We start from the raw sequence: 21,619 nt of genomic DNA on the forward strand, positions 1-21,619 counted from the left end.
ATATATAGGGCCAAAAGCCTTGTAACTCCCTTAACTTCTCTTAGGAGACCAAGATATTTATAGCATATTAGCATGTCTAGGTGTTATGTATCATGCATCCCAACATCTCAAGACAACAAGATTCTACAAATAACAAAATTGGGGAATTTTGTGAATTTCATTATATGGAGAGCAAAATTTGACCCCCTAAATATGGTTGTTTATTTATAAGCAATGAAGAGCTGTAATAATAATAAAAAAAGCAAATTTGAAAGGTGACCTATACCTTCATTGCCAAAGAAAATGCACATTTGAAAGGTCACTTCTGCTGAAACAAATACTCTAAAATGTTGCCTAGGCTCTCTTGTTTTTCTACAAAATTTTCTAGTAAACTTGCTTTTTTTTTTTTGCAATTGTTTCTTGAGTGAATGACCCTTCTCACTTGAGTAAATTCTTCAATAATAGAAAAAAAAATTTCAGACTAAAAGTCTCACTTTTCTCTCACTAAAGCAAGATCTTTACAGAAAGTTGCTTGTCCTTTGCTGGAGCAGAACTTAAATCACTTGAGCAAAACTAAATTTTGCTAGAGAAAATTTAAATCTTGATCAAGTGAGATTTTGAAAAATTCAATTTAATTTTACATTAAAATACTCTATTCTTCTAATTACAGCCATGTAGAACTTCAATGTGGTAAAGGGTAGGAAATATCTGTCCCAAGAAAGATTATAGTATTATACAACTCTTTCAAGTGATTACATAATTAGCATGCATTTGACAACAAACAGAAGAAAAATACAAACTACATCACACTAAATTTATCATGGTCCATCTCAACAGATTTGATTACAAGGGAAGAAGTATATTGTTCATAATCAATGACAATGCTTTCTGTGCGTCCAGTCCATGCCAGCAACACCAATAACTACTACAACTTCAGTCCTCCCTATTGCAAACAAGCAGAAAGAAATAACACAAGTTAATAAACAAAAGTGGGTCTAGAAATGGACTTATATCTAATTACAAACATCAAGTTTAGATTGAATAAAAACTCAAATGCATATTGACTCAGCCTGAACCACTTCTTAATTAAAGTGACATACATATGAAATCAATCAATGTTTAGTCCAAGGTAATATAGGATACTAAGGATAGTATGTAGACTTTGGAAATTTTGATTGGAAAGAAAGTTAAACAAAGGAAATACATCAATTTGGATATGATAAATTTTTGGTAACTGTTAGAAGTAGTTGTCCATCAAAATTTTGAAAAAAATTCTAAATTCTAAATACTTAATACACACACACATGCACAAGATTTTATTAGAATTTTGCCCCCTTGCCCTAACATAGATTTGCCAATGCAGACGCCATTGCAGGAAATTCTGGAAGCGGGACTGAGTTTACTGAAAGACTCCCAGCAAGCCAAAATGCGAGGCCAGCTGTGATAAACCGAACTGGTTGTCCTGATATGATGGGTCTAATGAACTAAGAATGTAGGCAGTTTTAGTTTGTAGCATGTCACAAAGAAGGGCTGTAACGCTATGGTGTGGAACATGGTATATTAGTTCAACAATCAGTAGCCTAATGTTATATTTACACATGTAATCTTTTCAGTAACAACTTTGCTTATTTCTTTCCTCAATACTATCAATCATCAATTAACAAAGAAGCCATGTAGGGCCTTACCGTTTGCTTGAACTCTGAATATTATCATGCTATTATGAGACGAAGCCCACACTTCTGCACTGCCAAGCTTAGGCAACAACTTGCACCTTTCAGCTTCAATGTAATGGCCACATCCATTCACCTAGATGCAACAACATGATATTGATTTCCAAGTGACAGACAAATGAGACAATGAAAAGTTTCTAATTCCAAACTGTCATCAAGAAATACCTTAGGCTCTATTTTTCTTAATACAACAAACTTAAAAATAAATCAAACAGAAAAGTTGGGTCCCTTTCCCTTCCCCCTGTTTCTTAACTATTGATTTAATTGCATCTTTACTTCACATATGTATTCAAATATAACAGCATAATGAATCAAGGTCTATTGTATTCAACAAGAAAACTTCGCAAATAATTTCATCACCTGAATCTACCTATTTCTATAAAAACTAATTAGAAGAAGCAAAAGGAAAAATCTCTTGAATCTACCTTTGAAATGATTGATGAAGTGAGGAAAAAAATAACACAAACACATGGAAGGCAACCTCTCTGGTGAAAAACAGCCCTAATTTTTTGCTTTCCTTTTGAATACCAAGAGAGCAACAAGAGTGCACTATCTGTCTTTACCCCACAAAATAATCGTGAGTGTGCTATCTGTTGCACATATCTTCTTTGATCCAGACAATGCCACAGTTTCTCCTCACCAATAAACTACAAAGTCCAACAACTTCTTCGTATCCAGTGTGGGGAAACTAGCAGAAATAAGAATCACAAATTACCGAACTCAAATGAAAGCATATATGCCAATGAATTTAAAAATGAAAAATGAAATATAAAGCTACAGAAAAAAATCTGTAAAAGGGAGAAAGATATTGGTGACTTACAAAAAATTCAGCTGCACAGATTCATCAAAGCCACCACTTTCACTCGGATTTCTCTTCCTCTCAATCAATGTTACATTGTCCTTGTGTGCTTAAATTCCCAATCCAATTTCCCAAACATGGAATGAATCTTTCAATTAGATTAGAGGTACCTTCTCCATTAGTTCCATTCTCATCCCTATCATACTCATCATGGCTTTCACTCAGTTTTGGTATCTTTTGCTGAATCTTCCAAATCATTTTCATAAGGAGTGATGCTACAGCTGCTGCTGCTGCACCCATGCATAGTTTGGTTCAGATCTTCAATGTCTTGCTCGTATACCCAACGGGCCCCGCATTTTGTAACCTCTAATCCTGGACCTTTGGTTTCAAATCCAATCTCAATTTGACCGAATCCATTAGCATCCATGAACAAATGATTCATGGTTCACCTTTTTCCAATGTTAGTAATACTAGTGACTAGAGGTAGAGGATTCCCTGCCTCACGTATGGTTTTTCACTCCTCTTGCTTATGCAGTATGGACATGAGCATGATCTGAAGGAGAGGCAGTGTCAACAGCAATCTGCACACCTCCCCCCCCCCAAAAAAAAAACAAAAACAGTTGACAGCTTAAGAGCCGATATATTAGCATAACATTGTAAATATTTTCTAATTTACAACATGGACATCAATAATGACAGCAAGCAGAACTAATCGATGTCCTGTAAAATGGAGCACCAAACCAGAAAACACAAAGATGCTTGGGAAATTAATTGTAGTTATAATATATATATATATATATATATATATGCAACAAAGTTTCTTTGGCTTTTTCATTGGTGCAGGAGCATCAAAAGGTCTGATTTCAATTACAGCAGTAGCAACAATAATCCAGCAGGAAGGTTAGTTCAGCAGTACATTCAGTCAGCCAGCAGCCTAGCCTAATGAAACTTGTTATTTGCAGCAGCAAGTTGGTGATCACTTAAGGAGATTAACTGAGTGTCTGAGTCTTTGCCAATTCATATGGAAGCAGTTGGAAGGAGCTTGGAGGGCTGGAAGTCTCAGCTGTAACAGTCAAGTTAGAGGCAAGTTGTTTAGGCTTGTAACCAAACAGTAGGCTAAAGGTTGCTAGAGAAAAGTAAACATTGAGAACTTTTTGTAATATGTTAGTCAGGATGTTAAGTGGTTATTTAGTCTAGTTCAACAGTAGAAAAGATCAGATCAGGTTGATTTTTTGGCTGCACTCTGATACAGCCTGTATAAATAGGCATTTAACCTTCTGTTGTAATCAGTTAGTTTTGAAGTTAATGAAATATGTAGCCTTGAGTGCTGTTTGAGAGAACTAGGTGCTTTTTGCATAGGTGTTATCCACCCATAAGCTTCTCTAATCAACTTGCATCCTAATTAATCAACCAAGCCAAAATAGCCACCCTACTTATCATTCATTTACTGAAGTATGTTCAATAAACCATGAAAGAAACAAAACATTAAGAAGATTAAGAACAGTAGTTTTACTAGCATCAAGGCTAGTATAAAACTTCTCATTACATATACTTTTTTACTTACTAGAAAAAATCATTGTTTAAGTTTAAGAAAATTAAGGAATATTAAGGGCTCATTTAAATCTTGAGGATATATTTTCCAGTGCAGGTGGACATACAGAACACGTTAGGGATGGACCTAGGTGGGGGCCTGAGCCCCCCCTGGGTCCAATTATTTATTCATATATATATATAGTTATTATATATTTTATTTCTGTAGTTGAGCCCCTTTCCAAAACTTTAGGCCCTCTTCTCCCCAATCAACCTAGTTAGTCTAACCCAAAAAAAAAAAAGAAATACCTTAGGCTCTATATTTCTTAATACAGCAAACATGAAAATAAACCATTGTTCTTTAGATGGACAGAAATTTTTGGAACCACAATGCGAATGCTCTTAACTCTTAAGCCATATTAGTTACTGATATGGACAAAAAGAATATTTTGAAAACAGAATCAGATTTTATAGACAAAAATTGAACCAAAAATTAAAACAATGCCACATTTGAATAGAAAAAAAGTGTAATTTTTAGAAGTTTAGAATAGCTCATATTCTATCCAAATTGTAAATGAGTAGACCCCAAACCTCCAGTAAAAACCAATCTCACTCTCCCTCCCTCCCTTCCATCATGATTCCCATCCACAAACAAAAAACAACATGTTCACTCCACCATCATGGCCCGCTCTTTAACACCCCAACCCCAACTCCTCCTCCCCCACCACCACCACAACCACAACCACCACCCTCCTCCTCCTCTCCACCTCAACCCCATAATCACCCGCCGCTCCCTCGTCCTCTCCACCACTTCACTCTCCCTCACCGCCACCACTCCTCCACCACCCTCACTAGCCTCTCCTCCACTTAACACCACCATCACCGACTGTATCTTCATGGACTTCAGCCTCTGCCCCACCACTTTCCTCCCCCCAACACCAACCCCACTCTCTCCCCTGACCCCTCCACTCCTTTCTGCACTGAATCCTTCCTCTTAGGCCGCCTCATTCTTGGCCTCTATGGCCACCTCGTCCCTCTTACTGTCTCCAACTTCAGTCTATGTGTTCCTCCACTTCCTCTTCCTCATATAAGAACACCCTAGTCCACAAAATCTTTCCACTAATATGGCTTAAGAGTTAAGAGGAGTTAAGAGCATTCGCATTGTAACATTATTCTTATTCATTAAAAAATAAAAAATAAAAATGAATTAAATGGGGTGAGTTTTCTCTTTATGGCATTTACTACATTTTTCCAATTCCAGTATTGTTGTAAAATCAAATGGAAAGAAGTAAATTTGGGCCATTTTTCACCAGAGAGGTCACTTTTCTCAGACCAGCCATGTGGTTTTTTTTTTCCCACAACATAAATGAACAAAAAGTCAAAAAATGCAGATGGTTGAAATAAAAAAATGCAGATGGTTGAACTCAAATGAAAGCATATGACAATGCATTTAGAAAAGAAATATATAGCAACAAAAAAAGATCCGTAAAAGGGAGAAAGATATCAGTGACTTACAAAAAATTCAGAGGAAAAAGATTATCAGCTGTACAAATTCATCAAAGCCACCACTTTCACTGGGATTTCTCTTCCTCTCAATCAAAGTTACATTGTCCTTGTGTGCTAAATTCCAATTCCAATTTCCCAGACGTTGAATGAGTCTTTCAATTAGATTAGAGGTAACTCATCATGCCTTTCACTTAGTTTTGGTATCTTCTGCTGAATCTTCCAAATCATCCTCATAAGGAGTGATGCTACACCTGCTGCTGCTACTGCACCCACGCATAGTTTGGTTCAGATCTTCAATGTCTTGCTCCAATATCAAATGGGCCCCGCATTTTGTGACCTCTAATCCTGGACCTTCGGTTTGAAATCCAATCTCAATTTGAACGAATCCATTAGCATCTTGAATCCAATTTTCTTTCATTATCGGAGTGGGGTATCTATAGTGATAGTAATCCAGGTAAAGATAATTCGATTCAATCTTACCAAACCGTTCTGTAAAATAAATGCCTTGGCGGCTCCGACGGCTTTGATCTCCGTTGGCGTTCAAGTACCAACTAAGATAATGCCCAAATACGTCACCATCTGAAAGAAGTTGGTGAAGTGGACGATGATGGTGGAGTAAAAAAACTGCACACAGAGCGATTCCCATTAATTTATCTGAAGGCACTTGCAAATTCACTGAAGTCCCCTCACTTTGATGCCCAAACCATTTCGGAATTTCTCTTCCAGGAATTGTAATATCATAATTGAGATTTCCCTGAAACATACAAAATTACAAAATCATTATATTTAGAACCTCACAAGTGAGAGAGAGAGAGAGAGAGAGAGAGAGAGAGAGACCTTAATGATTTGATGTCTTAGTTTTGCTAATAACATGTCATCGTAGTCTTCATTGTTAATCAATTTATTACAACCGAGAAGAGAGAGGTTCGGAAAAGGACCATCTTCAGGTCTTAATGGTAATATTTCTAATGAGGTACAACCATCTGCACAAAGATACCCAATATTTAATGGAAGCTCTGGCAAAGATCGAAGATGTGTGCAACCGCGCAAAAAAAGATGCTTCATATTATATAGTTGAGTGGTACTCTTAGGAAGGCAAACAAAATTATTTCCACTAAGATGTAAATATTCTAAAGAGGACAAACAACCAAGACTATCAGGGATTGCCTGAAGATTGCAATAATTTAGATTCAACCTGGTTAAGGAGGACAAACAACCAAGACTATCAGGGATTGCTTGAAGATTGCAATAACTTAGATCCAAATAGGTCAAAGACCGTAAATTAGAAAGAGAACGCCCTAACATGCCCGTGGGATCTACTCTTCTTTTTTTCATTAAAGGAAAAAAACTGATGAGTTTATTTGATGACGTAGATGATAAGCCTTCACATCTACGAAGAGATAGCACTCTGAGATTTTTTAAGAGAACAGACGAAGACGGTAATTCTGTTATAGCAGTTTCACTCACATCTAGCACCTCAAGACCTTCGATATTCCCCAAATCCTCTGGCAGTTTATTAATTTTTGAGCAGCCAGACAAAGTGAGAATTTTTAGAGACATCAAATAACAACAAACAATTGGAAGACTTGAAAGGCACTTGCAACCATTTAGATCCAATCGAGTAAGCCATTTGAGATTTCCAACAGATGCGTGAATCTCATATAGTCTTATACAACGTCGAAGAATCAACTGCTTAAGCTTTGGGGCTCTACTAAGGTCCGGCATCTCAATCAAGTTTTGGGAGTCACTTAGGTCAATGAGTCTTAACTCATCTAAATCCTGTTATAAACCAAAAAAAATTATTAGATAAACTCAAGTATTAATGAAAAGGAAGAAAAAACTCATTTGCTTGAATGAAAATCTTACCATAATTCCTTTCCATAGGTGTTTGATGCTGCTCCAACGCATTCTGAGCTCAACAAGTTTGTTTGGTTGAAAACTAGTTGGCATGGATTTAAAAGGATATCCATGCCATTCCACAATGCGTAACTCGTCAGAAAGATAATTAAGACTTTTTGGAAGTTGCATAGTACTATTTATGATGTCCTGTGAAAATTCCTCATTACCAATTTTGAGAAATCTCAAATTTTTCATCTTTGAAAAGGCTTCAGCATGCAAGTGTTCCATTTTTTGAATAGGAACTTTTAACATTATGCCTTCAACTGCCTCGGTTCCCTAATAAATAAAAACAATGAATTTAGAATAATTGGTAAATTCTTAGAAAATTTTGTAGTAACATATATACTTCTTAAAGCTCAGGTTTATACTAGTCAACTTACAGTATTATTCTTCAATACATGAATAATATCCTTATAAATCCACAACCTACTACGTCCACCAGGCTCTCTAGGGGATTTGCGAAGAACGATTTCTTGACCCATATCTTGCAGCAAGTCATGCATCCATAAAATTCCATGGTCCTTAATAGTTATGAGAGATTTGTCTATAAGAACATCAATATTGCAATCTGGATAGTAACCAAAACTTTGTAGTACATCTCTTATGCAATCTATGTTCTTTCCTTTAAAAAAACACGCAATATCTAAAAATAATGCTTTTTGCGTATCCCTTAACCCATCAAAACTTATTTGAAGTATATTCATAATTTTTTCATCAAATTCTGCTTTTAGTCTATTTAGGGCACTTTTCCATTCATTCTTTGTTTTACCAAACAACAAAGAACCTAAAACTTTAAGAGCTAAAGGAAGGCCTTTAGCATATTTCACAAAGACCATAGACAAATTTACAAAATTTTCTTCAGGATGAGGTTTATGGAAAGCTTTCAAACTAAAAAGCTTCAAAGCATCATTGTCACTCAACCCCTCGATTGTGTATATATCATTCACACCACATCTTATCAATAAATGGCTATCTCTGCTTGTTATAATGATTCTACTCCCCGGACCAAACCAATCACGTTTTCCTGCTAATGCTCCTAATTGTTCTTCTCCATCCACATCATCAAGAACAATAAAAACCTTTTTATTATGTAGTGTATTTCTTATAACATTGAGTCCCTCATAAACATTCCATATTTTCATTTCACTTTCCATGAGGATCTGAGAAAGAAGTTGTTTTTGTAAAGAAACTAGACCACCTTGATTTTCAGTTTCTTCTCTAATATTAGCAATAATGCAACTACCTTCAAAGTTACCTGAAATTCTACTAAAAATTTCTTGTGCAAGAGTTGTTTTGCCCATTCCACCCATCCCGCATATCCCAACAAAGCGAACATCACCCAACCCTTCACCTAAGTATGAACCCAACATTTCCTCCACACGTGAGTCCATTCCAACAAGGTCCTCATAAACACTTGAGAATTTATGATACAACTCAGGGCATATCCTTCCAATGATTTCTTGGATAACTTTTGATTCATACCTGCAAAGAAAATTGCAAAACAATAATTTTGATGAGGCAAAGCTAGCCACATTTAAAGATAAAACATTCAGCATATAATCATAATCTTAGCTTCGTTCAGCCACATTGAGAATGCCTAATTATATTTAGTCCTCTTTGTTTTACATTTCTTGGAATGCTATTTTCCGGCGCCCTTTTTTCATAAAAATAAAATATAAAACAATTGAAGTATTAATTGAATAATTCTACTTTTCGCCTAACCACTTGCTTTGGACATTTTTACTAGCTTATTTTTTTTCTTCATATAAAAAAAAAAATGATGTGTTAACTGTATAATTCTACTTTTCGCCTAACCATTTGCTTTTGATATTTTTACTTGCTTATTAAGACAATTCTGCCAAAAACATAAAGTAGCAAATCGAATGAAAACATTACGGGTGGGTGGGTATAGCTTATATATAAGTCACGTGTAGAATGAGGATTACCAAGTTCGTGACTTTTTGCTCATATTGGGTAATTTAGGGACTACCATGCCAAACTAAGCAAATCCAAAGTCCAATATGAGATTATAATTTCCGAAGTTTGTAATATACATGGGACAAAGAAATTCATTGCAAGATATATTATGGGGGCAATTTTAGAGATATTAGGGGCCAAATTTGTTGTAAGGCCCAAGTCTGCGTAATTACGTACTTGCATGACACTGATTTAGTACTACTAGGATTAGACCCGTCTAGGTTATTTTAAAAATAGTTGAATACTGACGAAGTAAAAGAAAAAAAAAAAAAAAAAACAAAGGAAAAAAATGATAAATAAATTCAAAAAAAAAAAATGACAAAAAATGGCATTATTTCAAAGAAACTCTTACTTATCCTTTAAATCCCATCCAGCAAGATCGGCAACTTTTGTTAGAGCAGCTTTCCACGTTTCTATATTTCTCATGTTATCCTTGAAACTCTCTTGGTGTTTATCAAAAGCTTCTGCAAAAGTCCCCCTATGATTCCGCACATCACTAGGGTCTACATAGTGAAAAACAGGTAGAACTACCAATCCTGTCTTTTCCATGCACTCAACAATCTTTGTTAGTTCAATCAAGCACCACTTTGAAGAAGCATAGTCCCTTGATAAAATAATGACAGCAAACCTTGATTCTTCTATTGCTTTCAAGAGTTCTGGGGCAATTGATGTTCCTCGCTTAAGTTTTTCATCATCCCTAAAAGTGGATATGCCTTTTTGTTCCAAAGCTCTATATAGATGATCTGTAAATTTTTTGCGGGTGTCCTCACCTCTGAAACTAAGAAATACATCGTATTTCCCTCTTTTGGAAGAAGAAGAAGAAGAACGGGAAGATGATTGAAGAAGAGCCATAAAAGAAATGGAAGAGATTGAATAGTGAGGTTAGAGATTTAGGAAATTGCAGGTGTGACTGAAAAAAACTCAAAAAAAGCCTCTTGCAATAAGAGTGAGAAGATGGGTCAAAAGTTTTTATATTCTATGACCCATTACCTCATTTTTTGTTAGAGTTGGTGGGCAAGTGGGCATCCATCTGAGTCAGTGAAATTTCCCCAGGCCAAGACGAGTGTGTGAAATTTCTCAATTTCTTCTTCTTTTGCTGCTTTTTTCACGTGGGCATGGGCTCGCTCTGAGTAGACCTGCGTGTGCAGAGGAAAATACCTGGAAGATGAGGACCGCTTGCACGCGGAATCTAATAGAAATTCCACTAACTCATTATCACAATATTTTTTACAGTATTTTCATAACAAATAGTAAGTGGTTAGTTATTATTGGTTCAAATTTGAACATAATACTAAGATTATTTTTTTACCCCAACAATAACAACCAGTAACAACCTATCATTTAGGATTTATTATAAAATTATTGTGAAAATATTGTGGATATATCATTTCTCTTTATTAAAATAATCTACGGTGAGCAGTGAAAAAAAATGTGATTAGTTTTTTTTTTTTTTTTTTAAGAAGAAAAAAAAGGTGATAAGTTGATGAAAAAATAGTGAACAAGTTTCTTTGAATTGATTACTTGTGAATGTCAGTCCCTCTATAGGTTATTTTTTGCTAAATAATGGGCTTTTTTTTAAAAAAAACAATGGACAAAATCGCTACAAATCCTACTAAAAAAAATTAATATGATTATATATTTTAGAAATCTAACTATTAGAGTGTATGTTTTTCATGTTTTTAACAAGTATATCAAATTTTATGTTAATCAAATGTTATTTATTATTCGATTCATAAACTTATTTTTTATGCATAATTTTAAATTATAAAAATTTCAAATTTAAATATTTAATTAACAACATATCTATTCATATTTAATTTTTCAAAAAAATTTACAAACAAAAAATATAAGAAAAAAATTTAATCCAACAAAGCGCATTAGTCCAAATTCACGTCTAATAAAAAAATAATTAGTGGAGCTCGTTGGCAAACTTTATACTAAAATAAAAAGGAAATGGTTAGCAAGACAAAACTATAAAGATGAAATGAAATACGTACTTCTTTATTAAATAAAACATCTTTGAAGTCACTGAGTGCATAACAACTGTAGAACCTTCAAGTTCATGTGTTTCAGACATTGTTCGGTCTACGGAATCTGTAAACAGGCCCAGCAATACCATGACGTTATATGAAAGACCAATTTGTGTACAGATACACAATATAGAATACAACAAAGGGGAAAGTTCTACAATAGTCAATCTTCCAAACGATACCTTAAACACTGTACTTAGTTTAAAATCTGTTTATTAAATTAACACATAGGGAAGTATGTGGTTGGTTTTTTTTTTTTTTTTTTTTGATTGGGAAGTATGTGGTTGTTAAGTTGTAATAAGAATGAGCAGATGGGCCATCAGCTCATTTTCTAGGACCATCAATTAATTTTTTATTAGAGTCGTTGGCCAGGGCATCCCACTATAAGTTGTCACGTCACAATTTAATATATATAGTTGAGCAGATGTGTCAATAGTCGCATAAAGTCTTTCTTCTTTATTTAATAGTTATTGCCAAACCAACTTTTGTTTTTTTCAGTTTTCACGTGGAGATGGGCTCCATCTGCACAAACCTCCATATGCATAAGAAAACACTTGGAAACTGTCCAAATTCCAAAACAAAAAATACAAAAAGGAAATCGGAAAATGCTAGGAAAACACCTGGAAGGTATAGCCACTTGCACACGTCATAATTTATTAAAATTGAACAACAATGTCACTTTGTAATATGAGAATACTTAATTGAACTATAATATCTTTAGTTTTTAAATAATATAAATTTTATTAAATTTTTTTATTAATAGATATAATAATGGATATAATTGTTACTAGTTCAACAAGATAATAAATAATAAATAAATATTTGAAAAAAAATTTTAGAGTAACTTGTAAGATTAGAGCATCCACAGCAGTGGATGTAAAATTTTAGCTATTTAACTATACAAAAAGTCACTTTATCTATTTTACCTACATACATACTACAGCAGTAGATCTATTTTAGCTTTTAACACAATAAAATAATATAAACACTACAATAAAATAATATAAACACTACAATAAAATAATATTTCTTTCAACCACCAACGTTCAGCCACAACCACCGCCAAATCCATAAAAATCACTGCACAACCACAACAACCACAACACGCCGTGTCCATCAAAACCAGTGAAGCAGAACAAAACAAAAACCCAGAAAAATCAACACAGCCAAACTGAAACCCATGCCTGATACCCTGTCCATTTCGGTACCGGCCGACGAGACCTGCGCCAAAGGGCACGGTTTCACGGTCTTCACTGACGAATCGAGCCCTAACTGATACTGACCGCCCGATTTCGCCGCCAACGGTGTGGCTTGGTCCTTCTCAATCGAAACGAAATGAGTGCAAAGCGAAACGGAAGGGTCTGTGGCGACTGGGCTTGTGAGATCGGCGATGGAGAAAAGGGTCGGCGGCTGAGCTTGTGAGATCGGCGATGGAGAGAAGGTTTGTGGCGGTTGGGCTTGTGAGATCGGCGATGGAGAAAAGGGTCGGCGGTTGGGCTTGTGAGATCGGCGATGGAGAGAAGGGTTTGTGGCGGTTGGGCTTGTGAGATCGGGGATGGAGAAATGGGTCGGCGGCTGGGCTTGTGAGATCGGCGATGGAGGGAAGGTCTGTGGAGGAAGAAAGAAGAGATGGAGAGACACGGAGAATGGAGAGACAGTGAGGAGAGAGACACGGAGAATGGAAAGACAGAAATAATAAAAAATAAAAAGGTAGTGTGAACGTATAATAAAAAATTAATATTTTTTTTTAGCTTTGATGAACAGTGCACATCTATATATAGATGTGCACTGTAGCAATGGAGCTAAATTTTTTAGATTTAGCTCCACTGCTGCAGCCAAGTTTTTGTGTTTGTGGAGCTAAATTTTAGCATTATAGCATTATAGCTCCATTGCTGCAAATGCTCTTATGCTTCACTCTTTTTTCTGTTACTCTCTTCTTCGGATTTCTTTGACCACCAAACTCAACTTTACTTTAGCTGCTGTTTCTCCCTGTGGGCTCCATTTATGCAGACCTCCATATGCATAGGAAAAAACCTAGAGTACTGAAAAAAAAAAAAAAAAAAAAAAAAAAAGGAAAGGAGAACTGTCATTTTGTAAAAGGAACCATGTCTTTATCTTTTATTTTTTAGTAAATTATAACTTATTTATAAGAAGTTTGATTGAAATTTAAATTGTTTATTTAAAATTTAACATTTTTCTCATTGAAGTTTGATTAAAATTAAAATTATCTATTTATAGTTTGAAATCTTATAATAAAAATATTTTACTAAATCTTATTTAGTGTTTTTTTTTTAATATTTTTGAAGAAAAGAGACCTAAAAATTCATTTTCTTCGATACAAGAGGGGTCAAAAGCTCATTTTCTATGACCCTCCAATTAATTTATTTATTTTAGTCCGTTGGCGAGTGAGTATCCCACCATAAATTGTTGTATAAAAAGTCTCTCTTCTTTATTTTATTATCAGAGTAACTTTTGCTTTTTTTATTAGAGTGTGGGCAAGTGGGCAGGGCATCCCACTGTAAGTTGTCGCATAAACTCTTCCTTCTTTATTTAATACTTATTGTCAAACCAACTTTTGTTTTTTTTTTTTGTTTTGTTTTGTTTTGTTTTTTTTCAGTTTCCACGTGGACGTGTGGGCTCATCTGCACAGCTTCCATATGCACAGGAAAATACTTGGAAGCTATCCGAAATCTATAATATCTCTATTTATTAAAAAAAATTAAAAGTAATACAAATTTTATTAATAAATATAATAATAAATATAATTAATACTAGTTTAACAAGGTAATAAATAAGTATTTAAAATTTTATTTTAAAGTAATTTGTAAGATCATGCTTCACTTTTTTTTTTTTCCTGTCACTTTCTTCTACTTCTGTTTTCTTTGACTACCAAACCCAACTTTAACTGCTTTTTCTCTGCGTGGGCTCCATCTATGTAGACCCCCCCTCCCCACGAACCACATCCTAATCTTTTTATTTATTTATTTATTTTTATAAATTGAGCTAAAATTTAAATTGTTTATTTATAATTTAAAATTTGATACTTTATTCATCTAAAATTTGATTGAAATTTAAATCTCGGCCAAACCACATATAAGTAATTTGTAATTTAAAATATGATACTTTACTTACTTAAGGTTTGACTGAAATTTAAATTATCCATTTATGGTTTGAAATCTCATGATAAAAATGTTTTGTTAGATCCTTTTTGATCTTATTTGACTTGTATTTTTTTTTTTTTGAAAAAAAGAATATAAAAGTAGAGTAAAATTACATATTTAGACATTTTTTTAATAGAGGTATGTTATATTTCAAACCAAAAGCGAGAAACTTAAATTTTGACTAAACTACGTATGAGTAAATTGTAATTCACCCTTTATTTTTAATAGAGTTTGGAAGCAATTGGTAACTTACTAGGTTGTTAAGCGATATGTAACAGAGAGTGTTGCAGACTTAGAGAATGGGAGCAACAGTAACTCAGTAAGAGACTTTATGTTTCTCTAGCAAGGCTTTGGTTGGTGATACATGCAATTGCACGTCCTGAAAAAGTAGTCAAAACGAGTGAACTTCCAGGTGACCAGCTATGAAATTTCCCACTTGCTTTTGTTTTGTCTATCAAGTTGGTCATTTTTACACCATAAAGTCTGGCTTTTTCGTTTTGTTCTGACCGTGCCGGACAAGTTAAGTTAGTGACAATTTACATTTGTCATTGTTTTTTGGACTTTCAAACCCAACTAAATTTGCTGTTTTTTTCAACTGGGCTCCACGACCTTTTGTTTCTTCTTTATTTTAATTTTACTATCAAACCAGCAACTTTTGTAGCTATTTTCCATGTGCTTGCACAGAAAAATACCTGGATGCTATCCAAAATAAAAGAAAAAGAAAACACTTAAACATATGGAGGAGGAAGACAAGGGCCACTTTCACAATCGCACTCGCTCAAAATATCACAATTTATCAAAATGCTCTACCGTGAGTCGTGAAAAAAAGGGCGATAAGTTGACGTAAAAAATGGTGATCAATTAAGTTTCTACCTTATCAATTAAGTTGAATTTTTACTTATATTTATTTGAATGGATTACTTGTCAATACCAGCCACTCTTTAGGTTATTTTTGCTAAATAATACTCTTTAAAAAAAATAATAATAAAGGACAAAGTTTATTTGTAGCTAATGGCGACCACTCCTACTGAAAAAATTAGCATGTTTATATATTTTAAAAATCTATCTACTGGAGTGTTTGTTCTTTATGTTCTTAATATGTATATTAAATTTCATGTTAATCAGACATTATTTACTATTTGATCTATAAATTTATTTTTAATGCATAATTTTATATTACAAAAATTTAAAATTTAAACATTTGATTGATAATATAGATATTGATTTTTAATATTTTGAAAATTTTGCAAATATTGAAGATATTAGAAGAAAATGTTATCCAACGACACATTAGTCAAAATTTACATCTAATGAAAAAAAAAATTAGTAGAGTTAGAGCCTTTGGCAAACTTTGTCCTAAAATAAAAGGATATTGTTAGCAAGACAAAACTATAAAGATTAAATGATATATGTACTTCTCTATTAATCAAGTGACCATCCACTCTGTAGCTATAATTTCTTCAATATAATAATGCAGTAATGCTATTATGCCAATAAGTGAGGTGATCTTAATAAGATAATACCTCGTAGAAAAGAAAACAAATTGGATTATAGTAAATAGAATTTTACTTATTCATTGACGTACGTAGTATTTCTATATATCTTCTTATGCTTAACTGTTTTTTCTTTTTTCTTTGTTCGCCTTCTTCTTCTTTTGTTTTCTTTGACTATCAAACCCAATTTTAGTGGCTTTTTCCCCACGTGGGCTCCATTGGTGCCGACCTCTGTATGCTTAGGAAAATACCTGGAAGTTATCCAAAACCCCCCTCCCAAAAAAAAAAAAAAAAAAAAAGAAAAGGAAAAGGAAAAACACGTAGAAGTGTAGGGTCACGTAGAAGATGGGTCAAAATTTCATTTTCTATCACCTATCAATTAATTTTTTATTAGAGTCGGTGGGCATCCCACTATAAACTTTCGCATAAAGTCTTTATTCTTTATTTATTGTCAAACCAACTTTTGCTTTTTTCACGTGGACGTGGGCTCCATCTGCGCAAACCTTCATATGCACAAGAAAGTACTAGGAAGCTATCCAAAACAAAATAAAAAGAAAACGGAAAATGCTAGGAAAACAGCTGGAAGGAAAGGGCCACTTTGCACACGAAATCTAATACAAAATGCACTTACTCAATATCATAATTCATTGAAGTCTGGGTATACTTTAATTGAACAATAATATCTTTATTTTTTAGAAAATTAATAAAAATAATACAAATTTTATTAAAAAACTTTATTAATAAAATACTAGTTCAATAAGATAATAAATAAATATTAAAATTTTTTTGTGAGCGATAATTTGTAAGATTATGCTTCACACTTTTTTCCTTTATCTGTCACTTTTTCTACTTCTTCTGTTTTCTTTGACCATCAAGCCTAACTTTAGCTGCTCTTTCCACGTTGACTCCATATGTGTAGACCTCTATATGCATAAAAAAATACCTGGAAGCTAAAAAAAAAAAAAAAAGAGAGGAAAACACTCAATTTTGTATGAGGAACCACATCCTCATCTTTCATTTTTTTTAATTTTTTTATTATATAGTTTGGAAACTCTAAGGGCCCGTTTGGTTTATGTGTTTAAAAACTGAAAATTGTTGTTTGAAAATATTTGTAGAAATACGTGTGGGTGAAAAAGTGCGTTGAAATGCGTAAAATGCTGTTTAAAAACTGAAAATGGTTGTTTAAGACTACAAACCAAACACCCCCTAATGCTCTTTTGAGTCGATTTGTAAGGACTTAGGCCCTATTTGATTAGGGTGTTTGAATAATAGTTTTTCAGTGTTTGAACACTAAAAACTGTAAGCTAAAAAAAAAAGAAGAAGTTTGGTAAGAGCGTTTTTTACTAAAGTGTTTGAGTTACATTGGTCATTTTAAGGTGTTTAAACACGGAATTTAGAAAACTTATCTTACCAGTTTTTGGTTTTCAAATAATGCATGGAGTCCACTTGATTAGACAAAATAGAAACTGACTTCTCTCTCCTCAAATAAAAAAATATTAAATGGTATTGTGCTCGTCATCTTTTTAAAAATAAACACACAATTATGTTTTTTTCACACACTGAAACATGTTATTTGAAACATGATACTAAACACATTTTTTACTTTATAAATACTATAAACACGTGTTTTAATAACACTTTTTTAAACTATAGTTTTCACATCATTTTAAAAAATTACATACTCAATTTCAAGATTTATTAAAATAATTTATGTGAGCTGGAGAAAAAAAAAGAAAAGAAAAAGAAGATAAGTTCATATAAAAAGTTGTGGACAAAAAGTCTCCACCCTACCATTTAATCAACTACTTAAACATGTTATAAAATTGAGTATACAAGTGAATGTATTTTTGGATTAATATAAATTAGCTTGTAACTCCATGCACATGCATGTATACACTTAAAGATATACAATAAGATGCATAATATAATATATATATAATTTAAATACTATTGATAATCACTTTTATATTTTGTTAACTCTTTAAAAAAATTTGTAAGGAAATTATTAAGTATAAAATGTAAATTATCTGTATTTATTTATTTATTATTATGAAATATTTTTTTATTTTTTATGATTAATTTATTTTAAACTCTTTTATTTTTGTATTTAATAAAATATTTGAATGAATATTAATGATATAATCGTAGTTGTTTTTGTTTTGTCTACCAAGTTGGCCATTTTCACACCATAAAGTCCGGCTTTTTCGTCCTTGTTCTGACCGTGCCGGACAAGTTATGTCAGTGACATTTCACATTTGTCATTGTTTTTTGGACTTTCAAACCCAACTAAAATTTGCTGTTTTTTCACTTTGTAGCTATTTTCACGTGGGCTCCATTTGTTCAGACTTCCATGTGCTTGCACAGGAAAATACCAACAAGCTATCCAAAAATCCAAAAAAACAAAAGAAAAAAAAAAAGAAAGGAAATGGAAAATACGGGAAAGTGGAGGGCCCCTGCAATCGGAATCTTTTTTTTTGTCAAAAAAAAAAGTTGTATGAGGAACCCTTCCTCACGTGGAAGATGGGTCAAAAGTTGATTTTTATGACCCATCAATTAATTTTTTATCAGAGTTAGTGGGCAAGTGGGCATCCCACTATAAATTGTCGAATAAAGTCTTCTTCTTTATCAAACCAACTTTTGCTTTTTTCACAGGAAAATTCCTCCATATGCATAGTAAAATACCTGGAAGCTATCCAAAAAAAAAAAAACAAAACAAAACAAAAGGAAAACGGAAAATGCTAGGAAAACACCTAGAAGGTAAAGGCCACTTGCACACGGAATCAAATACAAAAGTGAAAATGCACTCACTCAATATCACAATTTATTAAAATTGAACAATAATGTCACTTTGTAGCATGGAGATACTTAATTGAACAAAAATATCTTTATTTTTTTAAAAAAATTATTAATAATAATACAAATTTTATAAATTTTTTTTTATTAATAGATGTGATAATGAATATGATTGGTACTAGTTCAAGATAATAAATAAATATTAAAAATTTTGTATCTTTTATACTCTTTTTGAATAAACTGTTATAGAGTTTCATAGAGTTGTATATTACAATATTAAAATATAAATAGAGAAAGTTCTCTGGTAAGAGGTAGCTTGTTGATTTTTGTAACAAATTGGTCATGAGTGATACTTATGAGCTAGCATCAAGAGGATGGAGAAATAATTTTATATGTTAACATGGGTTATTATGGTAGTTCCACCAAAATTACTATATTTTGAAAGAGACTCAAGCTTCTCACAATATATCAGCATAGTGGAAGTGAAAACAATTAGGCAATTCTTCGTACACAGATATAACTCTTAAAATTCAATTACAAAAACCAAGCAACATGATTTACAATTATTTGAAGTACAACCAATTCATTTTCAATTTCAAAGCAGTTATAGCTTTTGTCTACCAGCTGCCTAAGATTTTTTTCCCCTTTCTATAGCTAAGAAATATAAGTTACATATGAAAAAAGAAAACTTGGAAGCAAAATAACAGACCAATCAAATTTAAACACAAATGCATTGATTTAGGTTAATGCGAAGATAATTTAATACAAAACTAAGGTCATAGGTTGTGCTACGGTAAGATGGTATTGGGTAAGCTTTGTTGCATATGGTATACAAGTGAGATGATAAAGTTCACATAAAAAAAAAGTATAGAGTAGAGGAGAGATGAAAAGGTACAAGTGAGGGAAAAATGTTGAAGGAAGTATAATTGTAAGGTGATAAATTAATAAAGAGAAAAAAAATTGAAAAATGAGAGAGAAAGTGTTGAAAATAGGTAGATAATGTAGTTGTTGATGTGACTCAATAAAAACGTAGTAATAACAAAATTTACACTTCAACCGAGATATATATATATATATATATATATATATATTTGGTAAACATACTAAATTAGATGTCAGCTTAGTGTTATGGCAAGTGACATCCACTAAAAACAATTGGTTGCGGGATTGAGTACAGAAATCAATCTTTTCAATAAATTGGAAGTATTTAAGATGGTATTCTTTGGGTTATAACCTTTTTTTTTTTTTTTGATAGGAAGGGTTATAACTTATTATACGTGATATGTGAAGATGCATTTCAAAATCATATAATACAATGATCCTTATGGTTTTTAGTTTCGAAAAAATCCCGCCTTTGACTGTATTCTAAAGCAACATGTAGATTTAGGAAATTATTCGTTTTATATCCTAGCAAGCTACTACGTGCACCATGAATATTACTTAAATAATTATAAGCTATACCTATACCAAGTACCAACATTCTCAAAAAGAAAAGAAAAGAAAAGAAAAAATTAGTGGAAAGTTTCATCTTACTTATCTTTCCTCAGTCTCATCATTTCGTCAAAAAAGAATAAATAGTGAATTGATAATATTGGAAGTAGCGTGAAGTGAACAACACTACACAAAGTAAAACTTTTTCCTAGAAAGAATGACTCAATTATTGTATCTCCCATCAACAATTTGCAGTGCCTTAATTTTGACCGATAATATATTGACTTTAAAGACTAACTAGCTTGTCTGCAAGTCCTCTTGACAAAAGCTTTTGTGAATGTAATGAAACCCCTGGTCAATTTTCTTCCCCTGTCAATTTTCTTCCTCCTTCTCGGCCTTATATCCGTACATACCTCCAATGACAAGCTCCTTTCTCATTAGGAGATTCTTCAGTTGTCTTAATTGGTGGGGTTTTGGAGGCATCATGACTGGGCTGAAATTTGTTAAGCGTAGGAGACGGGAAATTAAGTCATGGATACTTACATTGGTAGTCAATTTCCTAATTCTTGATATTGGGCCCTCATATTTACCAAATCCATACATGAGAAGCTGAGAGGGAAAATACTGGGCCCTTATATTTGCCTAATTAGAATAATGTTTTATAAATTTGCGGCAATGTTTTAGTTCCAAAATTCGAATATTAGCAATGATAAGGGCCTATTTGGTTGGAGGATTTTTGTTTTTGTTTTCAAAACGGTATGAAAACAATTGAAATTAAAACTAGTTTTTAGATAATAAATTTTACATTTTATGTGTTTGGTTCTCATTTTTAAAAAAAATTTTAAAAAAAAATTGGAAGACCATTTCTATTTTTGAGATTTTTTTTAAAAAATTAAAAAGTAATTTATTGAATCTGCAGATTACTTTTTATATTTTTTTTTATGATAATGATAAGAGAATAGAGCTCTATGTACCTTTTTTTTTTATAATAATGATAAGTTTCAAATTTAAAGTGTGACAATATTTTTATGATAAAAATAAACTCTTAAATTTAAGAGATAGAAAAGTTTGGACAAATTTGTGAGGTCTACAATTTTCAATTTATTACTCTTACCAAACATGCCCTAAGATTTAGTTCTATATTTCCAATGTACTAGAAAGGTACCCCTTTTTGCACTTTTTAAATGAAATTTAGTTACTTATAATAAAAAAAAGGCAGAAAATTCTTTTCATCTTTGAAATATAATCAATGTTTTTCATCTCTAAAATTTAAAATTTTCTATTTATGTCC

The 21,619-nt window shown here is 32.7% G+C and overlaps 1 protein-coding gene across 4 annotated transcripts; it reads right to left on the bottom strand.

Moving 5' to 3' along the window:
- Positions 1 to 572: 572 nt before the first annotated feature.
- On the bottom strand, positions 573 to 10,574 carry LOC115959603 (TMV resistance protein N-like). Of its 4 annotated transcripts, none has more exons than XM_031078046.1 (8): positions 9,773 to 10,574; positions 7,824 to 8,925; positions 7,411 to 7,719; positions 5,554 to 7,323; positions 2,530 to 3,089; positions 2,135 to 2,397; positions 1,665 to 1,785; positions 595 to 922 (listed from the first exon to the last, which is right to left on the bottom strand). In XM_031078046.1, exons 1-4 carry the CDS (start codon positions 10,270 to 10,272, stop codon positions 6,331 to 6,333), a joined length of 2,904 nt encoding a protein of 967 aa, XP_030933906.1. In that variant the 5' UTR covers positions 10,273 to 10,574; the 3' UTR covers positions 595 to 922; positions 1,665 to 1,785; positions 2,135 to 2,397; positions 2,530 to 3,089; positions 5,554 to 6,330. The 4 variants fall into 4 exon arrangements, with proteins under 4 accessions (XP_030933908.1, XP_030933906.1, XP_030933905.1 ...); XM_031078045.1 differs by having other exon boundaries at positions 2,530 to 3,571; XM_031078047.1 differs by lacking the exon at positions 2,135 to 2,397 and having other exon boundaries at positions 2,530 to 3,571.
- Between the last annotated feature and the right edge of the window lie 11,045 nt (positions 10,575 to 21,619).

The sequence above is a fragment of the Quercus lobata genome, chromosome 9 (genome assembly GCF_001633185.2).
Source record: "Quercus lobata isolate SW786 chromosome 9, ValleyOak3.0 Primary Assembly, whole genome shotgun sequence".
NCBI classification, from domain to species: domain Eukaryota; kingdom Viridiplantae; phylum Streptophyta; class Magnoliopsida; order Fagales; family Fagaceae; genus Quercus; species Quercus lobata.